At 57.5% G+C, this 22981-nt stretch overlaps 5 protein-coding genes across 5 annotated transcripts; 2 read left to right on the forward strand and 3 right to left on the reverse strand.

Moving 5' to 3' along the window:
* Positions 1–706: 706 nt before the first annotated feature.
* On the reverse strand, positions 707–1193 carry PLICBS_009231 (uncharacterized protein; the record flags this gene model as incomplete). Its single annotated transcript, XM_018323755.1, has 2 exons — positions 707–1041; positions 1106–1193. 2 exons carry the CDS (start codon positions 1191–1193, stop codon positions 707–709), a joined length of 423 nt encoding a protein of 140 aa, XP_018176934.1.
* A 2722-nt stretch (positions 1194–3915) lies between these two features.
* On the reverse strand, positions 3916–12483 carry PLICBS_009232 (type I Iterative Polyketide synthase (PKS); the record flags this gene model as incomplete). The annotated part of the gene is made up of 12 exons (XM_065601590.1): positions 3916–4860; positions 4920–5397; positions 5470–5810; positions 5884–5958; positions 6021–6305; positions 6432–7292; positions 7641–9832; positions 9875–10997; positions 11060–11172; positions 11233–11356; positions 11646–11919; positions 11972–12483. The coding sequence occupies 12 exons, from the start codon at positions 12481–12483 to the stop codon at positions 3916–3918; spliced, it is 7323 nt and encodes a 2440-aa protein (XP_065457662.1).
* Positions 12484–13224: 741 nt separating this feature from the next.
* PLICBS_009233 (uncharacterized protein) lies at positions 13225–13755 on the forward strand (the record flags this gene model as incomplete). Its single annotated transcript, XM_018323757.1, has 1 exon — positions 13225–13755. One exon carries the CDS (start codon positions 13225–13227, stop codon positions 13753–13755), a length of 531 nt encoding a protein of 176 aa, XP_018176936.1.
* Positions 13756–14276: 521 nt separating this feature from the next.
* Positions 14277–14909, forward strand: PLICBS_009234 (uncharacterized protein; the record flags this gene model as incomplete). The annotated part of the gene is made up of 1 exon (XM_018323758.1): positions 14277–14909. The coding sequence occupies one exon, from the start codon at positions 14277–14279 to the stop codon at positions 14907–14909; it is 633 nt and encodes a 210-aa protein (XP_018176937.1).
* Positions 14910–15826: 917 nt separating this feature from the next.
* On the reverse strand, positions 15827–17424 carry PLICBS_009235 (uncharacterized protein; the record flags this gene model as incomplete). Its single annotated transcript, XM_018323759.1, has 2 exons — positions 15827–16121; positions 16211–17424. The coding sequence occupies 2 exons, from the start codon at positions 17422–17424 to the stop codon at positions 15827–15829; spliced, it is 1509 nt and encodes a 502-aa protein (XP_018176938.1).
* Between the last annotated feature and the right edge of the window lie 5557 nt (positions 17425–22981).

Consider the following 22981-nt stretch of genomic DNA (forward strand, 5'->3'; position numbering starts at 1 on the left):
CGTTTTCGTTGAGCCGTCTCCCGACCGCAATTTACCAACGCGTGTCTGGCTCATCTCATGTAGCCTGCGGTGAGCTGTTTCAACCTGCACATGCCATCAGATCTCGCCTGAGCATGCATCAGGATGGGTGGCACGGTGCGCAAGAGGCGGGTTGATGTTTAACAAGTGGTCATACACCATTCGTCGAACAAGTAATTCTATGTACAGTCTTGAAACCCCGGCCGGTGCAGCTGTGCAGCTGACATCCCAATTGTTGAAACAAAGCCGGTGGGAGAAACCGGTAGTCAAAGGCTTCCCCGAGACAATGAAGCCTGGCGCCAGAAACAATACCGTCGTGAACTCGCAACCGCCGTAGCCCAATACCGCTGGAAAAAAAAAACGCCCGTAGCTCCCTGGAACTCGATGAGCACACCGCAAGCCCATACGAAGTGGAGATGCTCTGATCAATCCCTGACGAAAAAGCAAGCCGCTCCGCCATCCCGGAACCGGTACATCGAGGCTTTTTCGCGTACCGCCGAGACGCTCTGGACCCTTTGGCCCCTCAACACGGCGGGGTCGTAGACCGCTGTCCCGGCGGGATACTCTCGTCGGGCATTGCGTTGGGTATGTGCAACGTTGCCGTCGTTGCCGTGCTTCATCCGCCTATGTTTTGCTTCTCCAGCTCTTTTCTTGTCGTCCCCTGTTCATCCACGTCACAGTGTTCCGATTAGCCGATCAGAGCTGCGCCACCCGACTCGACGGCCTCAATCTCGCTGATGTCGATTGGCAGGCGACGGTAGCGGGCAGGCAAGTCCGAGACGTCAAAATAGACACCCTTGGGGGCCTCGACAGGGCCCAGCTGGGCGCCGGAGGAGCCACCAATTCCAGCTTCGGCATTGCGAATCGTCTTCTGAAGAGGACCGTGCTGCTGAGCGTGGTCGCGGTAGCTGCTGAATGAGGTGTGGCGCGAGGCGGCAGAGCTGTTGCCGTAGGCGGAGAAAGACTCGGGAAGCGAGCCCGAGGGAGAAGCCGGATGGGGCTTGGGAGTGTGGTCAATGGACGCTGCGGCGCGGGTTAGCACCTCAGCACAGCGGCGGGACGGCATCGGGGTTGGAGGTGTGCTCACAGGGAATGGTTCGGGGGCCGAGGAACTTGATCAATGGCGTGCGCTCGGCGTGAGCAGCAGCCTGTCGGAGGGCCCGAGTCGTGAACATGTCTGCGGTGACGGATGTGCGTTTGTGGGCGGTGGAGTCGGAGTTAATGCGAAGGTAGCCGAACGGAGGAGCGTGGGCGGCGGCGGCACGGCTGGGATATACGTTTCGTGCGTTGACGTTGGATGAGGATAGGCGAGGTTTGGAGAGCACTGGCGACGGCGACGGCAACGACGGGCAAGTTGTGTGAGGGTGGGCGGGTTGAGGAAGTGGAGGAAGGAGGAAGCCGCGGAGGGGGGAGGCGGGAAGTGAAGTAGTCTGGATGAGGACGGAAGCACGTTATGCGGCGTTAGGTTTGTGGATGGACGGCGGTCCGATGTGGAGGCATGCAGGCAGGCAGGCAGGCAGGCAGGTGGTGGGCTGGGCTAGCTAGCACGTGTGTGGGCGCGGAGGTAGGCGTCGAGGTGATGGCCGGTGGTGGTAGAATAATTAATTCCGTGGCGTGTTTTGCGTCTTTCCTGCCTGAGGCGTAAGTTCCCCGGGGAGGGTTGGTGGTGTGTGGTGGTTATGGTGGTGAGCAGCGTGTGCGGCGTGCGGCGTGTGCGTGTGCTGAACAATCAATCGGAGAGTCCCATCCAAGTGAATTTTGGTGCAGTGCAGTGCAGCGCAGCGCAATGCGGCGCGCGTACCTGGGACACGACTTGGCATGGCACTACCGCTGCAGGCCGTATCTGGGGTCGTGCACGCCAAAATCAAGTTGTCGTGTATAATGGCTATTACAGCACGGTATCGGCGACCGGCCAGCGACGGAATTTGCAGGAGGGCGAACGCCTTCTGATTTTTTTTGCGGGGCCTCCACTGGCGCCAGTGGGGGGGAATTCGGGGTTAGGCCAATGGCGCATCCGTCGGGCGCGGGGGCCGCTGGGTTCGGCGCTGCGCGATGATGCAGGAGCCGCGTCCGCGCCGGAGGTTTGGCTTTGGCTTTTTGGCTTTGGCCGGCAAGCTGGCACTGGCACTGGCAGGGCCCTGGTCAATTGATGCCCCATAACGTCAGCGCCGTCGCGAGACGAGGCCGAAGCGTGCAACGCGGAGAGCGCCAGCGCGCCAGTGCCTGCCCATCCATCTGCCCATCCATCGCTCCTGCTGATGTCGTGCGGAGGAGCGCGCACGGGCCACTCACTACCTTACCTCGCCCTCCGCGCGCGTGCAGGCGCGATGGACGCCGCGTTCGGTAGAGGGGACGCGCTGAACATCTTCTTCACCAGGGACGCGCAGCCACAGTTTCAGTGTTTGAGGAGCATCCATCTCTTCTTACCTGCTAGGATCCATGGACGACAGACGCCACTCATTCCTCCGCAAGCCGGGGTGGGATGGAAGCCCGCATCGGCTCGGCTCTCTCTGCGAAGGCAAGGCAGGCGCAGGCAGGCCACTCACACAACTTGGAAGTCGCCTCCGTCCCTGGCGCTTCTTCATCCCATCCATCCGCGCCTCCCGCATGCAGGTCGCGCAGATCCGACCCCAGGGGCGCCAGGCGCCCGGCCGCGAATGCATGGACATGGAGACGGGCCTGATGGGATGGGGGCATCGCCGCACCACCGCATCCCGCTGGCTGGACTGTGGGGTCGCATGCCCTGACCTTGCCTGACCAGAAGCCCGAGGGCGACCCTAGGATTCCGAACCTCGGAGCTCCAGCCCGCCACCCGCCAGCGGCGCCTCTCCTCGCCCGCCTCCGCGGGGTCCGTCCCGCGCTCCCGCTCCTCCATCAGCCTCCGATGCCGTCCTCCGCCGACGAATTCTCATTATGTACGAGGTACGCACCTTGCGTCGTCCTCTGGCCCGATTGTCTGTCTGTTGCGCCACGTCGCCGCACTGCACTGCGCAGTATGAGCGCAGGAGACAACAACATTGACAGACGCTTTCGCTCCCTCGCGCGCGCGACGCTCCCGGCGGTCCATGATGCCACTTTGTCTTGGATGCGCGGGCGAATTCGGAACCGGGGGGTCAGTCAACAATGAAATGCACCGGCGCCGCGGCGTAACACGGCATCCATCCATCCATCCAGCCAGCCAGCCAGCCAGCCAGCCAGCCAGCCATCCGTCCGTCTTGCACATGCTTCTCTCGATGCCCAGCACAACCACCACCTCCTCCTCAGCCAGCCGCCTTTGCCGCTGCAACGCTGGCAACTGCTCCTGTCGTCGCTCGTCATGGGATTGATTGACTACCTACCTTAGTCGTGCGCAAGTGTGGCGTGATGGGAGTGACGTCTTGGTGGCCTGACCTTCCGACTATGTTTCCGACTCGGGACGCAACGCAAGCGACATGAATCTCGTCTCTTCAGAGTGCAATATACTCCATCGCCCGATGCCGCCGCCACCTGCCCAGCATTAGTGCGGTATACCACACGGTCGCAGTTGTGCCAACGCTGAGACCTCCGTAGCGCCGTGCCCACCGGAGGGCGGCGACAGCCTGTGACTGCAGAATGTACAGGCAAGCCTTGAGTCCAGTTCATGTAGCAGATGCGGACGCCGGGAGGTGAGAAGCACGACATGGAAGTGAGGGTATGATGATGAATTAGATTTGATGCGCTGGCGCTGACCGGGACGGCCTCCGGCGGCGCCACGCCAGGCGGTAGTGAGGACGAGCCAGCCGCCTTGTCTCCTTGATGTCTGTCCCGTCAATGGCGTTAGCAACACGGTCAACCTCAACGCGTTCCTCTGAGCGCATCCAGAGGGTTATCGCCGCTACAGAGCTGTTGCATATCCGCTGCCAAGGACTGAATGTATGTTCAAGAGTTGGTATCCGCCGCCGCCGTCGCAGCTTCACCAGGACTCGTTCCGCTTCCACCTCTTTCGAGCTTATACTTTTCCCCCAGCGACGAAATAGCAAGCCTGCCGAGTCCCTCTATAGTCCCCGCGTTCAAAATCTCCAAGACCGTAACCTCAAGTCCAATCGACCGCCGCCACCAGTTCCGAATCTCGATGCTGACGAGAGAGTCCACGCCGATAGATTCGAGCGTCATTCCAATGTCCAGATCCTCCTCCGGCAACGCCAGAAACTTGAACAGCGTGCGCCCAATCTCCATCGAAATGCGATGAAGGGTGTCGGGCTTGTTCAGCACCTCTGGGTTCTCCTCGACGTCCTTCAGGAATTCTCGCATCTCCTCGTCCCTGGACACGGTGTCGAGCTGGTCGACGGGATTCATATTGATGTACAGGCCAAACCGGATATCCCTCGTGAATAGGATGGTGTTTCGCGGATCAGACAGCGACCTCTTCGACCTCATGCCAACGGCGAGCTGGGACATGGCGCTGAGAGCACCACGCGGGCCGACCGGTCCTAGGCCGTCTCTCGGCGAAGAGCGGCTGATTGCGATGCGCACTGCCTCCATCAACTGCTCTTCCCGTAGGAAGTACAGGCCAGAGTTACGATACTGGTTCATCTTGTCTGGGCGGGTGGTGAGGAAGCCGATGCCCTCCATTCCGCCAAGGTCAATGACTGAGCAGGGTAGCCCCAAGCCGTGGCGGTACTGCATGAAGGAGTCCAAGAAGCTGTTGGCAGAGGCGTAATTACCTTGGCCCGGCTGTCCGGCAACGCCAACAATTGAGCCGAACAGTATAAAAAAGTCGAGCGCAACTCCCGCCAGGGCCTCGTGCAGGTTCCATGTGCCCTTGACCTTGGGATCCTGCACCGCTTTCCAGTCATCGTAGCTCATTTGGAGAAGACTATGGTCCTATTCGCGAAAGGAGTCAGCCATGTGATTGCGGTCGACCGCGAGAGTTTGAAACCCACCCTGAGCACCATCGACATTTGAACAACGCCGACGATAGGCGTTGGGGCGGCGGCTATCGCCCTCTTGGTGTCAGACATCTCAGCAACACTGCCAGACACAGTGGTTATTCGACAACCCTGCGACTCCAGTTCCTGGAAGAAGCCTCCATGCTTTCCAGAGTCGTCGGCTGAGCGTGACAAGAAGCAGAAACTCCTGGCGCCCTTTTCCACCATCCATCTCGTCACCTCTTTCCCTAGGCCACCCAATCCGCCTATGAGGAGATAGGTAGAGGTACTTGAAAGCAACTCTGGCTCATGAGGCACACGGGCTGGGATGGATTCAGTGTCTCGCGGCATTTGGATGACAATCTTTCCGATATGCTGGCCTTTCTTCATGAATCGGAAGGCGTCAGAAATCTCCTCGACTGGGAACGTGTGGATTGGTCGGATCGGCTTCAGCTGCTGCTCCATGCCCAGGCGGGAGAGCTGGTCCAGCAGCCTGCGTGCTCGAGGTGGTTAGCAGTTGCTCATCCGCCAAAGCCAATCGACGCGTGTCAGCATGAATTCTTACCTGAGCAAATTCTCGGGCATCTCCGACCAAAGAGCTCGAAGATCGATTCCGTGGAAGGATCGGTTACCTCCAAACAGGTCTAGATCCAAGTGGCCGTGTTCCAGAATGTCTCTCTTACCAATCTCCATCATCTTTCCGTTCTTGGCAACGCATTGCCAGGACGCATGGAGCAAGTCTCCCGAGAGGGAGTTCAACACCATGTCAACGCCCCGCCCATTTGTGATCTGCATGATCCCATCAAGGAATGAAGTGTCGCGTGAATTGAATATTCTTTCTCGGGGTATGCTGTGGTTGTCGATGAGATACTGTATCTTTTCTTCGGTTCCGACTGTGACATAGATCTTTTGGTGTAGAATTGCAAGTCAGCAAGGAATGGCTCTTGCAATGCCTCATCACGGCATTTCGGGGACATACCTCGGCTCCCAGCATGTGGCTGACATGCATTGCAGCTTGGCCGACTCCTCCAGCAGCAGAGTGGATGAGGATGGACTTTGAGAGGACGTTAGCTTGGAAATCTCCACGCTCATAGCATATATAGGGGCCTTTCTCACTTGTCCTCTCGCAAGCTGCCCCAAGTTCATGATGGCATGTAAGACAGTCACATACGCCACCGGCAACGTGACAGCTTCTTCAAAGCTCAAGCTGTGTGGTATGGGCAGCACCAGCCTGGCGGGGACCACCTTTCGAGTTGCCAAAAGGCCGTTGGCAAGAACGCAAACGCGAGCCCCGACTTTTAAGGAGCCGACAGCTGCGCCCACGCGGGTAATCACTCCCGTGGCCTCTATGCCGAGTGTGTCTTGGCTTTCAGGGACAAATCCCATGGCAACCATGATGTCCTTGTTGTACATGTTAGCGCTGGGAATTGTAAGAGGAGTGCTAAATATCTGTGCGACTGGACTTTTCTGGCTGTGCAAATAGCACTACTCAGGTTTAACGGCGCAACGTGAGAGGCAACGACGTACCTTGAAGTTGAGACCCACGCAACGAACTTCAATCTCTACCTCGTCATCCCCAACATCGCTCGGCTGGTGCTGGACCCAGTGCATGGAGCCAATCAAGCCAAACCGGCCGATGATGAGTTGCTTCGGATCCGGACTCGACTGAGACTGTAGCTCTTTCACCGTCGAGCTCCAGTGGTAGCGCCCGATGTGAACGACTCCATCCTTGACGGCATACTCGCTGTCCAGCTTGCTCTCCGCATCCAGCCCGGGGCGTGCATGAAATTTGCGGTATATAGCAGCCACTGAAGCTGTGGTGGCTGAATCCAGGCTGTCCAGCTCCGCCGTCCAAAAGTCCACGCCAATCTCGGGTCGGATGGTCCGCGCAAGCCCAGTCACAATCCCATAGCGAGGATCCTTGCATCCGAGCTGTGCCGAGCGTGTGAGCCACAGCAAGCCACCTTTCAGACGAGACAGGTAGTTCATGAAGGTGGAAAAGTCCTCCTGAGAGATATCATCAAAGTATGGTCCTTCGAGATCAATAGTGGAAATGGCATCCAAACCCTCGGCGTGCTCTTCGTGGTCGCCGATTCTTGACCATTGTACACAGATACCTTCGCGTTCAAATTCGGTTGCCAGACTGCAAGCAAATTCGTGTTTCCTGTTGTCGTATAAGAAAAGAACCGTATGTCTCTCGATGACTGGCACCAGCGCATGGCTGATGATGTGCCCGCAAATGTAGTGGGGAGCATCATCATCCATCATTACGGAATCGACGCCGGAGAAGCCCGCATTTCGGAGCTCCTCGTCCCATCTAGCCACGGAAACGAATGGGACGTCTTCGCGGCCATCGTCTTGCCCAATCCACCAGCCAGGAAGAGTGCCCTGCAAGTACTGTGCGTTAGCGATAGAGCAACAACGGGAACTTTACCATGAACCCACAGTCAGAAGATTGACAAGGCGGATATTCATGGCTGTCGCAAAGTGTCAGCGAATTTTTGGCGGATGGTTCGACCGGAGTAGACATACGGGCTATGAGCTCCTCTAAATATAGGCGTCCGCCGGGGCGGAGAAGCGATCGCACATGCTTCAGTGAGCATTGCAAAGACCGCGTTGCATGCAGGACCTAGACATATGATGCTAGTTAGTGTGATTTGAACTCTATATGGAGACAGACGGGGACAAAACGAAAGCCCCTCGTGGATCCTGGGCCTGTAGGGGGTGATAGCGTACGTTAGATGCCACAATGAGGTCAAATGATCCAAGCTCAAACCCCTGTTCTTCGGGGTCCTTTTCGACATCCAGGACCTTGTAGTCTACTGCGCCCCACTGGCGAAGGCGATCTTGGGCCAGGCCGAAGAATCCCGAAGAAAGGTCCGTGAATACATACTGAGAGTACATTCGGGTACCCCCTTCAGAAGTTAGCGAACGCAAGACTGCCTCTGAAGCCGAGCCTGTCCCAGCACCAATCTCCAAGACCTTCAGTGTTGGATTGGCGTGAGCGCACAAGTAGATGAATGGATCGATGTCGACATTCTGCTGAGCGAAATCGTAGAACGACTTCATCCCGCTGTCCTCCAGAAAGAGTTCCAAGGGGTTCGACGTTTCTTTGAAGAGTGGCTCGATTCTTTCCCGGAGTGCTAATCGTCTCACCATTACGGCAACGTCCGATGCAGCGGGGTCGCCAAAGGCATGGACATCTTCCAGCAGAGTGTCCAAGACCCCCTGGAGAGAGTCCTCGTCCATCGAAGTCCATCGCTGTGACTCAGGTACTAAACTGTCGCGCCGACCTCGGGCTATGAGGTCTCTCTCTCGTTCCACCCATGCGGCATATTTCGCGAGGTGGCCAGAGGGTGACACATCCAGAGATCGTAGTACTTTAAATAACTGAAGTATGCATGCCGCCGCAAGCCTTTCACTGGCAATGAGAATGTCGCGCTTAGAGTCGTTCCGGCGTATCAACCCGCGCTGATCATGGCAGTCAATGTCCGGGAGCCACTGGACCCTGGATGCGTGTATGACGTCGGCCTCGGAGTCTCCAGCATTGAAGGGCATGAAACGCCCGTTCTTGATCTCCAACACTGTGCGGTTGCTCTCCGTCGCGACAGCTCTCGCCTCGGCCGTGTTTGCGCTTGGGTCCACGGCGGCTTCCAGAGCGAGGTCGGGCCCACCCGGGTGGACAAAGATATCCTCAATCGCCACGGGCAGAACCAAGCCGGTGAGTTTGCGAGCGATGCCTTGGCAGTTGGCAAGCACGCCCAGTTGAAGGCAGCAGTCGATCGTTGTGGGGTGAACCGCATAGGGAGCCTCGTACTCGCTCTCGTCATCTCGCACAGTCGCAACGGCGGCATGACTTTCGACGTCGGCCGAAATGTCTTTCAGAAGTTGAAAGCGCGGGCCGTATCTGAGACCTTGGCTTTGTACTCGATCATAGAAGTAACGCTCTGGCACCTTGCGTAGGTATGGCAGAGTCGTCGCTGTCGTTCGGTCCCCCAAGTCTTCGCCTCCGCCTCCCTCTGCCGGCCTGCCCCGAGCGATGCAGCTCTCAACCCAGGTTATGCCGTTGAAAGCAGATACAGAAAGCTCATACCAGCGTGACGAATTGGTTAGACCCGTCAACCTCAGGGGTTTTAAAGTTGTCATGAGTTCGACGGGGTCGGTCTGGGGCATCAGCAGGGCGGACTTCACCATCAAATGACGTAGCACATAGCCATCTGAGTCCGTGAATTGGCGTATGGCTTCGCCCATCATCGCAATGAAGCCGGCAACCGGGAAAACGACATCGGGTCCTACCTTGTGATCAGCCAGCCAGGGAACATCGTACTGGTGTAACAAGTTTCGCCACATCGGTTCATGTTCTGTCGCTTCCGCACATCGGATTCCGAGCAGCTCGTGGTGCGCATATTTTCTTTGTCTCCATGCCTGCGACATCTGGCTTTCTCTCCAAAATTCTTGCTGGTGGTCCCACGGGTACGAGGGTAGATCGGTCAGAACGCATGCGTCGGGACAAATCGCGACGAAGTCCACATTGTACCCGCGAACAAATAATTGCCCGACGGAATTGAGTATGGACATGGCGGAATCCTTGCTCCTTTGCAGAGTAGCGATGTAATCCACGGGTTGTGTCGTTTTGTGCACCTGCAAGATCTGACGCAATGGTCCCCGCAAAGCAGAATGGGGACCGATCTCCAGTGTGGCGGTCACGTTGGGGAGGTCATCCAACAATTGATCCATGGCAGTATGAAAGAGTACTGGGGACTCAAGGTTGCTCCTCCAGTATTCTGCGCCGAAGTGAAACTCGTTCGTTACGAGACCACCGGTCACGGTAGAATAAAATGGGCAAAGCGGATGCTTAGGCGATAAGTGAGCCTCCAAAGAGCCTTCGTAGATACCTCCAATCTCTTGCATGTGGTCTGGTTGAAGTACTTTAGCGGATTTTAGCTATTAGAGTCACAGGATGCACTTACGTGAGTGATAGGCGACGTTCACATCAAGCTTCCGGGTGAATGCCTCGGGGTCCTCGTCCGTGATCGCTTTTAGACTCCTCTCCAGAGCGTCCAGGTCTCCAGAAATGGTCACACTTTCCGGACTATTCTCGCAGGCAATATGGACGCCATCAACAAGAAAGGGAAGAACAGCCTTCCTTCCCTTGCCAACAGCCGCCATGCCGCCGACACGACTTTGGCTCTTTGCTGCGAGGCCTCGAAGGTAGGCGCACGTAATCGCTTCGTTCATCGTGATCGCCCCAGCGGTGTAAGCTGCAGCAATTTCTCCACTCGAGTGCCCGATCACGGCGCCGGGCGTCACGCCGCACAGTCGAAGAAAGTTCACCAGACCGATCTGAAGCGCAGTGCAGAGGGGTTGGGCGAGCTCTGCATCGTTCAGAGCGTCTTTGCGAGCATTATCAGTGCCGCGTAAAAGCGCTTCCAGAGTCCACTCTGGTGCCGGCTTCAGTTGCTGGAGCACTCGGTCCATATCCTGCATGTCCTCTAAGAGGCCCGACAAGCTCTCGATGAGTGACTTTCCCATGCCTGGCCATTGGGCTCCTTGTCCCGTAAAGACGAACGCAATAGCAGAATCTTTTCTGGCTGTGCCCGAAACTTTGCCGAATGAGCCAAAGTCCAGCGGGACAGATGTCCCAGGCCTTGCAATACAGAAGGTGCGATGCCGCAGGTGCTCCCGGCGGGTGCCGAGGGTGAAAGCCACGTCCCCAATTGACTCGGGCCGAGCCTCAAGATATCGCTTCAAATCATCCACGCGGGCGCTTAGCGACTGTTCGCTCCCGGCTGAAATTGGGAATAGGAAGGGAAGCTCGGAGACATCATTGGCTGGGGAATCAGAAAGTGCCTCGCCGGTATGACCAACGTCTTGCTTTCCCAACGTTTCATCACATCTGCGTCCTGTAGCATTGTTGAGCAACCCATCGGATGACTCGATGGATGTGGAATCAGACAGAGATTCTTTCTCAGAAGACTCGTCAGAAGACGAGTCGGATATCTGCAATGGAGCATGCGACTCTCCACTGCTCTTTCCAGAGGCCACAGCGGCACGGCGGTGAACGGCAAACGAAGCGGCCGAGTCGAGTATGACCTGAGCAGTTAGCATGGCATACACATGGCGGCTCTCTCTCAGTGCACAGCTGAGAAACCTACGTGTCCATTGGCACCTCCAATACCGAATGAGCTGACGCTGATTCTGGCCGGCCTGTTCTTGGGCCAGGGGACCGGCTCTATGGGCACCTCCAGCTTGTAGTCTTGGAACGGTACTGCATGAGTCGCACGTCAGTAAGAATTCCTACAACGCCTTCCTGCTCCCGGGGCCGTACTCTTCGGGTTTGGAGTAATGAAGTTGATGTTCGGCGGGATTGTCTCATTTTCCAGCGCTAGGATCGCTTTGATGATGCTCGTCAGAGCAGCGGCACCCTCACCGTGGCCGAGGTTGGGTTTCACCTACATACGTCAATACCGGCGGGCCGCCTGCTTGGAATGGTTGACCTACTGAGCCTATATACGCTCCATGCTCTCCAAACACGCTTGCCACAGCCGCTGCTTCGATTGGATCCCCGCGGACCGTACCAGTACCGTGGCACTCGATAAAAGGCGTCTGAGACGGATCTTCAATACCGGCTCGTTCATATGCTCGACGGATCATTGTAACCTGTGAATCGGAGCTAGGGGATCCAATATGAGATGTTCTCCCATCCGAATTGACTGCTGTTGAACGTATGACCGCCCTCACAGGGTCACCATCTCGCATCGCATCGTCGAGCGGTTTAATCAGTACGGCATTGATAGCCTCTCCGCGCGCGAAGCCATCCGCGGCTGCATCGAAGGTCTTGCAGGAGCCGGTTGGAGAGAGTACGCCTGCCTCTGACATGTCCAGCGTCATCGCGGGGTCCAGTATGATACTCGACCCTGCCACGATTGCCATGGGGCAGTCGCCGTTGTAAATCGCTTGGCAGGCTAGGTGAAGCGCCGAAAGAGACGACGAACATGCGGTGCGGAGTGTCATACTAATTGCGAGTGTTAGCGGTCATCATGGAAACAGGACGAGTAGACACTTACCTGGGCCCGCTCAAGTCGTACTCCCACGACAGCATATTTGAGAGAGCATAGTCGCCTGCGCTGAGAACGCGGTAGGTGCTTCGCATCAGGCTGTCTTTGTGGAGCATATTGTGCCAGTCCTCTCCAAAGGTGCCCACGAAGACACCCGTGTTCGTGCCGCGGAAATTCGACTGACCGGCGCTCTCGAAACATTCCCAAACAACCTCGAGAAGTAGTCGGAGCTGGGGATCGGTCACATCCAACTCTGTTCGCTTGACACCGAAAAATGTGGTATCAAAACCTTTGATGTCAACGTCTAGGAAGTAGCCGTTGTCGGTCGCAATATTCTGCTGGTGGGTTTTGTCGCCGTAGAACGCATCCACATTGTAGCGACTGCTTGGTACTCGGCATCTTCCGTCTTTCTTCCCGATGAGAAGGCTCCAGAACTCTTCCGCCGTTGATATCCCTCCAGGAAGCCTCATCCCCATGCCAATGATGGCAAGCGGTGGGGCGGGATCGCGCTGCAGAGGCATGATTACGGACTGGTACAATGTGATTGCTGAACGATACGGTTCTGTTGTCGGCTGCGGAGTGGTACGTATATTTCATCAATCTGTCAATGCTATTAATTGAATGACAACAAAGCTCCAAAGGTGCTCAAGGGCCGAGTCACCCATTACTCGCAGGGGTTCTAGACAACATTGCGATCTTTGGAAGAGACATCTAATCCGAAATCGGGCCGTGTTTCAATATTCCCACTTGCGCTGTAGAGGGCCACATAGCCGATGGCAAAACGGTCCTATCGCCTCGCCTGGCCAGAGGAGGAGGGATAGGCCCGCTTCTACAAAGACATGTTATTGTATCAGATGACCGTCTCAAGAGAGCGCCAGAAGGGGAGACTCCCTGGATATTCCGGGGTCATCATTGGAGATGGAGCAAGGTGAGACTGAGATCGTTGTCTCAACGTGCCGTCCCGTTCGGCTTTGTCGCCGCCTCCCTAGCTACGTACAGGGGCGCGTTGGTCGAGGAGAATGTGCTCGCTCAGGCGGGGGAATGCTCCGTTTCCAGCTCGACGTCCACCGGGGATTCGCAAATTCCTGCCATATGCTTAAAACTCCATGAGACAGCACCGCTCAGACTAGAGCGACTAACACCTCATATCCACGTCCTGCTGCCTGTATGCTCGGCGCAAGTGCTGAGTTCCACACAGTTTCGCACCACAATAGAATCAAACCGACGACACTTGGGCGATCACGGTCGTTCTCGCAGACAACATGAAGATCGGACTACTTGGCGCCGTCGCGGTCGCGACCACCGTCTTCGCGGATCTCCACACTGTCTTGACCCTGAAGCATCTCATGGAGAGCACGATTGCCTACCACGAGAGCCTGACCGCATTCGACGGCACCTACGCCAAAGGCATCTCCCTGTGGAGAAAGTCGGGAGACCTCGTCAACACCCTCAAGGCCGCAGGGGCTCATCCGAATGCATCTCTCCACGAGCGACTCACTCCAGAGGAAGACGAACAACTTGAGCAAGAAGGATTCGACGTCGCATACAGCCTAGTTCGAGAGACCCATGCCGCCATTGACACCGCGATGTCTAAGAAACCCCTGTTGGACGGAATTCCTCTGCTCGGCAAGCGCATTGCCCTCCAATACTTTAAGAATATGCACCAGGCGGCGTCTCACTTGGGCGGTTTGTTTGGCCCAAAAGCAAGCGAAGGTCGGCGGCATGAATCGCAGGCCCTTGTTGAGCAGCTTGATGATGAGTTCAAGAGAGGGCTGGCCGCTTTCAAGAAGTGACAGTCTACTTTTGTCGTCTCGTGGAAGAGATCTAAGCAGGAGGAGGGTGGGTTTCAATCCAGTTGTACTGGCACTGTTTCGCACCATCGTGTTGATTGCCAAATCCAAGGAAATCTCAAAAGCGTATTTGCAAACTCGCGGTTTCCGTGGTCGTCATTGCCCATATTATGTACCGGTAGATGCACTTCTCCATGACTGTCCACATCTTGGCGGCTGTTGAAAGCCAACCTTAGCCTGTACTCCGTAATTGTGAATTTGTGGGGTCAACTCTCAACTCAAGCGGTCGTCAATCCCGTCCCGCCGAGCCGCGCCGCGACCAGCCTAGCCGTCCATGCCTCGTCCTTTCACTCGGTAGTACCCGTATTCGTACCCGTAATAATGAGCGGCGACTCATCCACAAAGCCGCTACTATCACGTGCGCGCCGCCAACTTCAGCAGCATCAGCACAATGTCGTGAGAAACTCGTCTTCCTTCCTGCTGGAAAATCGCAAGCAGCACCATTGAACTCACAATCCGCCAACATGAGCCTCACGGTGAGCAGCTCTGAGCCGCCGGCGCAGACACAAGACGCCTCGGCTCAGCATCCTCTCACGGTCGTCCTTGGCTGCCGCAAATCAGAGCTCGCACTTGTTCAAGCTCGGAACATCGCAGCCAAGCTTGGCGAAAGCGTCGGCCCGTCCCTCGCCATTGACATCGCCACGCGCAGTGTTGCCGGCGATGCGGATAAGGACTCGCCCTTTGCACTCCTCTCGAAACAGACGGGTGGATCAGACATCGGCAAAAGTCTGTGGACGAATGGCCTGGAGGCCGACATGCTGGCCGGCAAGCTCCAAGTCCTCGTGCATTGCCTAAAGGACATGCCGACAACCCTGCCGCCAAATTGTCTCCTGGGGGCTATCCCGCAGCGCGAGGACCCCTCCGATGCCGTCATAATGAGATCCGACTCCAAGTTCACGTCCATCGATCAGTTACCTCCTGGCTCCGTAGTTGGATCGAGCTCTTCTCGAAGAAGGGCTTTGATTCGGCGAAACTGGCCCCATTTAGAGGTGGCGGAATGTCGCGGCAACTTGTACGTATCGCTTCAACTTTTCCTGCTGCTACTCCCCGGCGTATCAATTAGGGCCAGCTGGACTAAACAACTGTCCGGAATCTAGAGATACCCGACTTGCCAAGCTTGACGCCCTTTCTTCACCCTTTTCGTGTATTCTATTGGCCACAGCTGGGTTGGTACGCCTGGGGCTTGGCCATCGGATCACACAGCGCCTGGATCCTAGAGTATTCCCATATGCAGTTGGGCAGGGCGCGCTCGGCCTCGAGATTAGCGCAGATCGTCAAGACCTGCTTCAGCTTGTCCGTCACGCCGACCATAAGTCCTCCAGGTGGGTCGGCATGGCCGAGAGGGCGATGCTTCGAACTCTGCAAGGAGGGTGCTCGTCTCCAATTGGAGTCTGGTCTTCGCTCGAGCCCTTCAAAGAGAGTGAGCCGACAAAAACACAACAGGGCCGCGAGGGCGGCAGCCTTCGCCTGCGAGCCACCGTTCTTCATGTAGATGGAACGTCGGAGGTCTTTGCCGAGAGCTCTGGCACTGTGGAGTGTGATGACGATGCGGAGCAACTTGGCATCTCGGTTGCAAATCTGCTCCTTGACAAGGGAGCGCGAACCCTGTTGGCAAAACATGAATGATCTGGCATAGCGGGAGAGAAAGCTTCTTTGGATTTTCGATACCATCTGGGCTAGGGCCGTAGTCGAAGGCGTATCACGAGCATCAGCATTCGAAACATCAGACGAGCGTTGGACTGCCTGTCTGCGTCTGATTACGTCGAGTTAAGCCGTCTTGTGCAGCATCTGGACGGTAGAAGGGCTTCTGAGCAAGGCAAGGCTGATTCGGCGCAATGGAGCAATGCCACTGCTCCAGCCTGGAGAGGGCGCAATATAGACAGCAAGTTGAAGTCTCACATTATTAACTTAAGATAGGGTATTTGTAGCTCAATGAAAAGCCCACTTTCCAGCCAGAGTTCTGACACCAGATCCGCCAGCCAGTGCTGCTCATGTCTGTCGCCCAGACTCAGCTTTACACAACAGTCTTCTTCTCCTCGCCAGTAACGATGACGTCCTGAACTGTCTCGTCACTGAACTTGAGATCCTCCTCGATGGAGACGGAGTCCTTGATCTTAAGCCAGATGACGGGAGCGGCGAAGACGAGGGACGCGGCCAGGCAGCCCCAGGTGGCGCCGAAGATGGTGTTGTAAGGCTTCTTGAGGCCATCGAGGCGCCAGAAGATGGCAGCGCCGGCGCTCTGGATTCCCTTGTAGAAGCCAGCAAGGTTGGCCGCCTTGCGACCAGAGTTGGAAAGGGCACCCATGTACCTAGGGATGAATTGTCAGAAATCTTGCACCAAACTGGAGTTGCTGAGTGGCCTCGAATTGGCGACTCAAGAGCCCTTGGGGATACGTACCAGTAGATGTTGGTTTGCCAGATAGCATCGAAAAAGCCGTAGAAGAAGTACAGGAACATGGGGCCAATGAAGAGGCGGCCACCATCGGTCCAGTCGACGAGGCCGTCGTAGTTGGGGTCAGAAGCCTCCTCACGGCTGACCTGCATCTTCTGCCAGTACCAGCCGAGACCCCAGATGATCATGGTCAGGGAGAAGAGGACAACGAAGGAGATCTTGGCCCGGACACTGCGGCGGACGGAGTGGATGTCGAGGCAGTAGCCGTTAATAACAGCACCGACGATCTGCGCAAGCCAGTAGAGCAGGTTGTTGAGGGTGCGGGTGCGGGTGTTGAAGTGCGCCGCGTTCATGTCGTTGTTCTGGTAGGTGTAGAAGATGTTGGAGGAGAAGAACATGGGGAACAGCAGCAGGATCCAGGGCTCCTGGAAGAGAGTGTCCCAGAGGCCGCGGATCTCGCTGTTCCACGACGGGTTCTTCATGAGGATGACCTTGGTGTTGTCCTCGCGGATGACCTTGTTAGCCTCGACGAGGCAAAGGGACAGGCCGGCGCCGATGACCATGAGAATGATGAAGGCGATGTAGGTGCCGTCAGTGACTGCTCCCTTCTTCTTGTTGACGTTCTGGGCGAGCGGGATGAGGGAGCCAATGACGGCGCCCAGGTTGAAGATGATCCAGAACCACGAAATGTAGCGGCCCTTGCTGTTCTCGGGCGGGTACGACATCATGATGGCTCCCTGGGCAGTCCAGAGCAGACCCGCGCAGACACCGAGGAAGGCGCCGGCGAAGATGACGAAGCCGACATTCTCGGTGTGCGAGTAGCTGAGGAAGGACGCGGCGTAAATGCAGTAGCCCAGGCCACCGATGGCGAGGGTCGGGCGGAGACCGAGACGGTTGGCAAAGGTTCCAGCGAAGAAGCCGACGACGGCAAAGGTGCTGTAGAGGGCGACACCGGCGTGGTCCTGAGCGGTGGGATCGACCTGGCCACCGCCGCCGAGGCCAGTGAGGGAGTTGTACATGCCGGGGCAGAGGAAGCAGACGATGGAGATCATGAGCAGCTGGATCTTGGGCGAGGCGTACCAGAGGTCGCTGCCGAAGATGCGGAAGTTCTTGTAGATCCAGCCAGCCGGACGGTCGACGTACTGAACCTCATGAGGCTCCTTGTGGGCCATGTCGTCGAGGGGGACGTCCTGGGCCGCCTTGGCCTCGTCGGCGGACATGATGATGTATTCGAATTAGAACGTTTGGGCGAGATGGGTGTGGGCCAAGAAGGTCGAAGAAGCGGGCGAGGTGGACCGATTCTACCGTGTTGGCGGACCTCGAACGGTTGTTGTTTGCAACTCACTCGAGACTTGCGGCAGTGGAGGGGGAAAGGGAGACGGTGTTGAGGGCGGACGCAACGTGTATTTGAATTGCCCACGACGACGGCGATCCGTCTGGGCACGCGCGTGGTTCTCCAAGGCGTGCTGCTGGGCCGGGGGGGGTGTGCGGCAGACGGGCCAGTGGGGACGTGGATTCGGGATGCAGCGGCGGCGGCGGCGGCGGTGGGAGGTGATGTGGGCGGCGAACGGAGGGAGGGTAGTATCCGCGGTGTCACTCGGCTCGCAGATGCTTCGCGGCGCAGGGGACGGTGGGACCTCCCCCTTCCCCAGGAGGTCGGATCCATGGATCGGATCCATATTGGATGGATGGACGGATGGATGGACGGACGGACGAGGCACGGAGGCGTTTGGGGTTTGTGGCCTCGTCGTGGCTGCCCACCAGGGGAGGGAACGCCTCATCCTTGCACTGCACAGAGATCGGACGGGGCAGAAAGAGAGAGAGAAAAAGGCCATCACACGGGCCGTACGGGCCCACGACGGCCGGTCTGCTTGGCTCATGTGTTGGCTGGGCGCGGTGGCGGCACATAGGTAGGAGCGAGTGGTCGCAACATGCACAAGTGGCTTGCAGCGCCCAGCCCAGCCCAGCCCAGCCCAGCTCCAGGGCTGGCCTGGCTCATGGCTCGTGGCTCATGTCTGACCCGCGCCCACGCTACGTGACAGTTGCGAAGCTTGGCTCGAGAGATGACCAGAATGCCGAGACCTGGAGGGCCAACCGAGCAGGCGACGCGGCGTCGGGCCAGCAAGGGGCTCGGGTTACATGTGGCACTGTTCGTCCATTTCTGGTGCGGTCTCTGCTGTACTCACCGACGGAGTATGGTACATACGGTACACGATCAAACGAGCACTTGTCAGCTGGGAAAAAGAAACAAAAAAAAAAAAATTGTGTGTTTGCGTGAGATGGGCAGTGTCAACATCACCTCGTGTCCGCACGGCATACGAGGGACGTCGATGCTGTGGCAGTGGCCGTCGTCTCGGCACAGGGGGACAGGCGCACTCGGTGCTTGCTCGATGCAGGCGAACGAACCCTGCTCCAGCTGCTGTGCTGGACGAGCGAAAGCCGCTGGCATGGCATGGCCTGGCAGCCCGGCAACCTGGCATACATACTGCGCGTGTGAGTGAGCGAGCGAGAGACACCAGAGAAAAAGACACACTGGACTCAGGGTTCGACGACTGGAGTCAGTGGGCTCGCGAGCCGTCGTGGGGCCCCGTCGTCCCGATCCGGAAATTCGAGGGGTGGCCCTGGCGCGGCGCCCCGAGCTTCTCTTCTGTTCCCTGCTGTACATAATACGACGTTTGTACTCGTAGGACTGCCGCGCATCACTCACCGATCGAGGCACGGGCGCCGCGTACCTACATGAGCGCTGGCATGATTTGAACGGCGCGAACCCGGCACCGAGATCTGTCTCTGGCTCTGTTTGAGCCCAACGTGCATCGAAGCTCGGTTGCCCCTTCGTCAGGCGCGATCATCATCCTGTTGTAGGGCTGCGTGGAGCGTCAGCTGCTCGCTTGCTCGCCTCGCCCCTCGTACAGAGTACGGTTTACGAAATGCAAATACAAGGACGAAGCACCGGCGGCGGGCCCGACCACCTAGGGCCCGAGCTACGACTCGCAGGGTCCCGTACTTCTTTAATTCGGCATCCACATCCACAACAGGAAGCACTTTTGGGGGCCCCAGGTCCCAGCCCGGCCCTGGGGCCGATCCCTAGCAGCGGTTCGCCAGAACCTTCAAGCCCCTCGGGTCTCCCCCAAGTCCCCTCCCTCGCGCCCAGGCGGAAGGCAACGGCCCCATATCGGCCCTGCAGATGGGGCAGCTCGACAGCTGATACTGGGGCAAAGAAGGCATAGGAAAGAGAAGCGCAAGGGAATGGAAATAGAGCCACGATGACGCGCGTTGGGTACCGACAATTCCTCGAAAATGATAGCACGTTTTTCGAAGTGGTGACCAGCTAGTGCAGCATCCCGGCAAAGTACCGTGCACTTTATCTCTGCCCATCTCTGCGGCAGGCAGTCAGGCTGCATGGGCGTCAAAGGACCGAATCCTTCGCCAGTTGATTGGGCCCCTGTCGCTGAACGAGAGCGCCTCCTGCTCCGCAGAGGCCAGCAATTGGTCGCCGCGGTGAGCCAGAACCACCCACCACCAGCAGGAGAGGGAGAGACTGACAGAGAGAGAGGTAGAGCAGACTGGTGCGCCCACTCATGGGGTCGCGAGCGGAGGTGGCTGCAGTGGAACCAGCGCCCGCGGCTTGGCTCAACGAGGGCGGCCGCCAACAACCTGACTGACATGCCAGGCAGGATTAGCACCGGCCATGGGTCTGTCACCGTCGCTGTCGCCGTCGACGAGCTCGCCGCCTGTTGGTCGTCAGCTTGGCGACGGCCGGATGATCGTGTGCATACGCGCTCCGGCCGTTGAGGCCGGCACAGCGAGTGCTGCAATGCTTATTTTCGTCCGGAGGTGAAGCCTGCGTCGCGTGGGAATCAGGACACGGCCGAGACATGGGGGCGTGGTCGAACCGGCGGCTGCACGCCTCCAGAAGCGCCCATCTGACGGGTAAGTATGGGGAGAAGAAGTGAACGTGACTTGCCAAGCCTGCAGGCACCCAGCTCGCGTCGGCGTGCTGCGTTTTTGGATTCCTCAGCCGGTCGGGCCAGCATCGACAGCATCGTGATGGTTGTCAACCTGTCAAGCTTGGCTGTGCACTTGCTTGCATACACATCAAGTTACGTGGTTCTGTGCATGGTACAGGGTGCTTTCACGTGTGCCGCAAGCTTCAAATGACAGCGGCAGTGCAATCGATCGCGCTTGCCTCCAGAGAAGCGAGTCGAGGCGAGGCGAGACGAGGCCTACGAGTCACGGGCAGCTGCGCATCACCTCGGCTCTTGCCAATCTTGCCGTCCGCCACAGCCCCTGTTCTCGTTTCGTTCTGGAGCATCCACTCGCCACGCTTCTTTTCTTCTGCATCTTCCCTGTCGCTCAGCGCCTCTCGAAATCGTCACCATCAGCCCGCTCGATCAGCTGACCTCACCCCAACCATCCATCCGCCAACCAAGAAGACGAGCACCAGCCTACCTGCCTGGCATGCTTGCGTGCATGCATGCTTGTGTCTCCAGCCTGGCGGCCCAGATTTCCCCTTCCGAGTCGGGGACTGGCCCTGGTTGGGCGCCCTTGATGGCCCCACCTGCCGCCGCCCGCAGTCTGCAAGCCACATCCATGATCCAACAACCCCGAAAGCCCCATGTAACGTAACGTCGAATATTCGTTCCCAAGCTTGACTTCGAATCATCTTCACTGATGATCAGTTTTACGGCGGGCCCTCGTTATCGCTCCAAAACCGCTGCTCTCCAGACGGCAGCCACAAACTAGCTTGCCTGATCAAACCGCTAGTCTTAAGCCTCGTTCCCAGTCTTCAGGCGAGTCTGGGTCACAATGTGCAGCTTGTCAGAGGAATCGCTTTCTCCACGCCTGATTCTAGCCCCTTCATGGGCTTGCCAAGGTACCGACAAGCTCTCGGCCCCGTTCGCCTTCCATGAGCTGGTCAACGATGGACAGTTGCGGGCGGCGTCCAGAGACATCGATGCGGCTGCATCTAAACACGAGGTGGAACGATGCAACACTCCTCCGCGTCTCCTCGGTCTTTGCGACATCTTCAAATCTTTTGCCATGTCATGCCTTCATGACACTTCTGTTCTCCCATGGGCTCCATCCAACCAGCTGCCATGTGCCAGTTCTCCATCTCCCCGCAACCCCAAGCGTCTTCCCCTCGCGATCCACCAAACCCACCTCCATCCGAACATTTGTTGCCTAGATATGGTACCCAGTCAAACTTGCTCGTTCCACCGCCGCTGTTCCACAGCATATGGCTTGGCTTGTAAGTCTGGGGCAACGAATATTTGACATCCGTGACAGTGACAGGTTACATCCCGTCAGATCAGCAATCACCTCAGCTTGCAATCGCACGCCTGAACGTCGCTCACGTGCTGCATCCATTCGCCTGCTGAACCAAAAGAGCGATGGTACGATCTGCACTGAGCCACTCGTAATAGCGCACCCTCGTGCCAGGTGCATGCGCGAAGGTCCAAGGCTGTACCTTATTTGCGCCACCACGTCAGTCATTCGTGCCGAATTGGTGGCAGTCGGGTCGACGGTAGCAAGGACCCGGCTTCTCGATGGCTTCGATTGGTATTGCCGTGAGATTGCTGCATAGGAATGCACAGGCTGAGTCTGAGACTCGTTCGTTATCGGAGGACTTGCCCTTGTCTATCAGTAAGCGATCGTCAAGACTTGGTTACACGACCCGCAGCCTTGGGTCGCATGCACAGCTTCAACGTGTCCGGCCTTTGCTCCATTGTTCGTACAACAAAAGTACCAGGACACCATATACTTCGTAGCCGACCAGCGAGCACAGCATGTCGGCCCTCTTGTCGCGACGAGTCAACAACTCCTCGACGCAGCATCCACCACGCAAGAATCGCCGCCAAGTCGCCTCTGTCGACTGCACTTCCACGCCCCCCCCCTCTCTAACCAACAGTGCAGCGTCCGAACCGTCACCAACGAGTAGTTTTGCCCAAGCCTTAACGATCACACGTTAAAATTGTCCCTTCGGATCGGCTGTCGCCCGGTGGAGAACACGACGACCAGGGGTGGTCGTGGTTGGAACGTCCCCCCTCTCTCTGCTGAGTTGGCCAATCTTGGCCCGTCCACGACACCATCATCCCCTTCGTCTGCGCACACAGGCACGCCCACATCGTCAACACGTCGCTCCCTTCCCGCCTCTCCCAACCCCTCCCCCCCTGGTCTGACTCCGCCCGTCTGCCGGCTTCTGCCGTGTGGTCGGTTTGAGCCGCTGACCACCCCTCCCTAAGTGCTGCAGGTTCGGGCGGGTAGCCGCTACTGCAAGGCATAAGAAGTTTAATGTTACTCCCTCCCAGGGGTCTGATACCACGTTCTTGTTCTATGTAGTCGCCGGAGCGATTGAGATCTACCCCCGAGGCTCCGGCGTGGTGTGCCTGCTCTGCTAAGTACTCGATATCCCTTCTCGATCCCCTGGCGAGTAATCTGGCCAGACGCCTCCGGCCTCGATCGCCGCTCCCGGTAAGAGCATTGTGAGCGGTCATTCACGCGCTACTCAAAAAGAACACTTGGTTCATCGTAGACTCTTCCTGTTGTCTTTGTGCTAAGTCTAGACTTGCTCTGTCGCAGCAAAACGCTCGTCGTGGTTACTCGCGGTCCAAGTTCGCTCCTTGCTTTCACCCGGCTGCTTGTGTAAAATTGACAGCGCCATACGTCAATCCCAGCCAATAACCTGAAGACATGAAGAAATCCAGCATGTGACCAACCCCGTGAATGAAATTGTTTTTGTATCACGATGCCGACCGGGCCGTTCCGAGACGTGCGGGA

The sequence above is a fragment of the Purpureocillium lilacinum genome (genome assembly GCF_023168085.1).
Source record: "Purpureocillium lilacinum CBS 284.36 DNA, scaffold_7, whole genome shotgun sequence".
Classification (NCBI taxonomy): Eukaryota; Fungi; Ascomycota; class Sordariomycetes; order Hypocreales; family Ophiocordycipitaceae; genus Purpureocillium; species Purpureocillium lilacinum.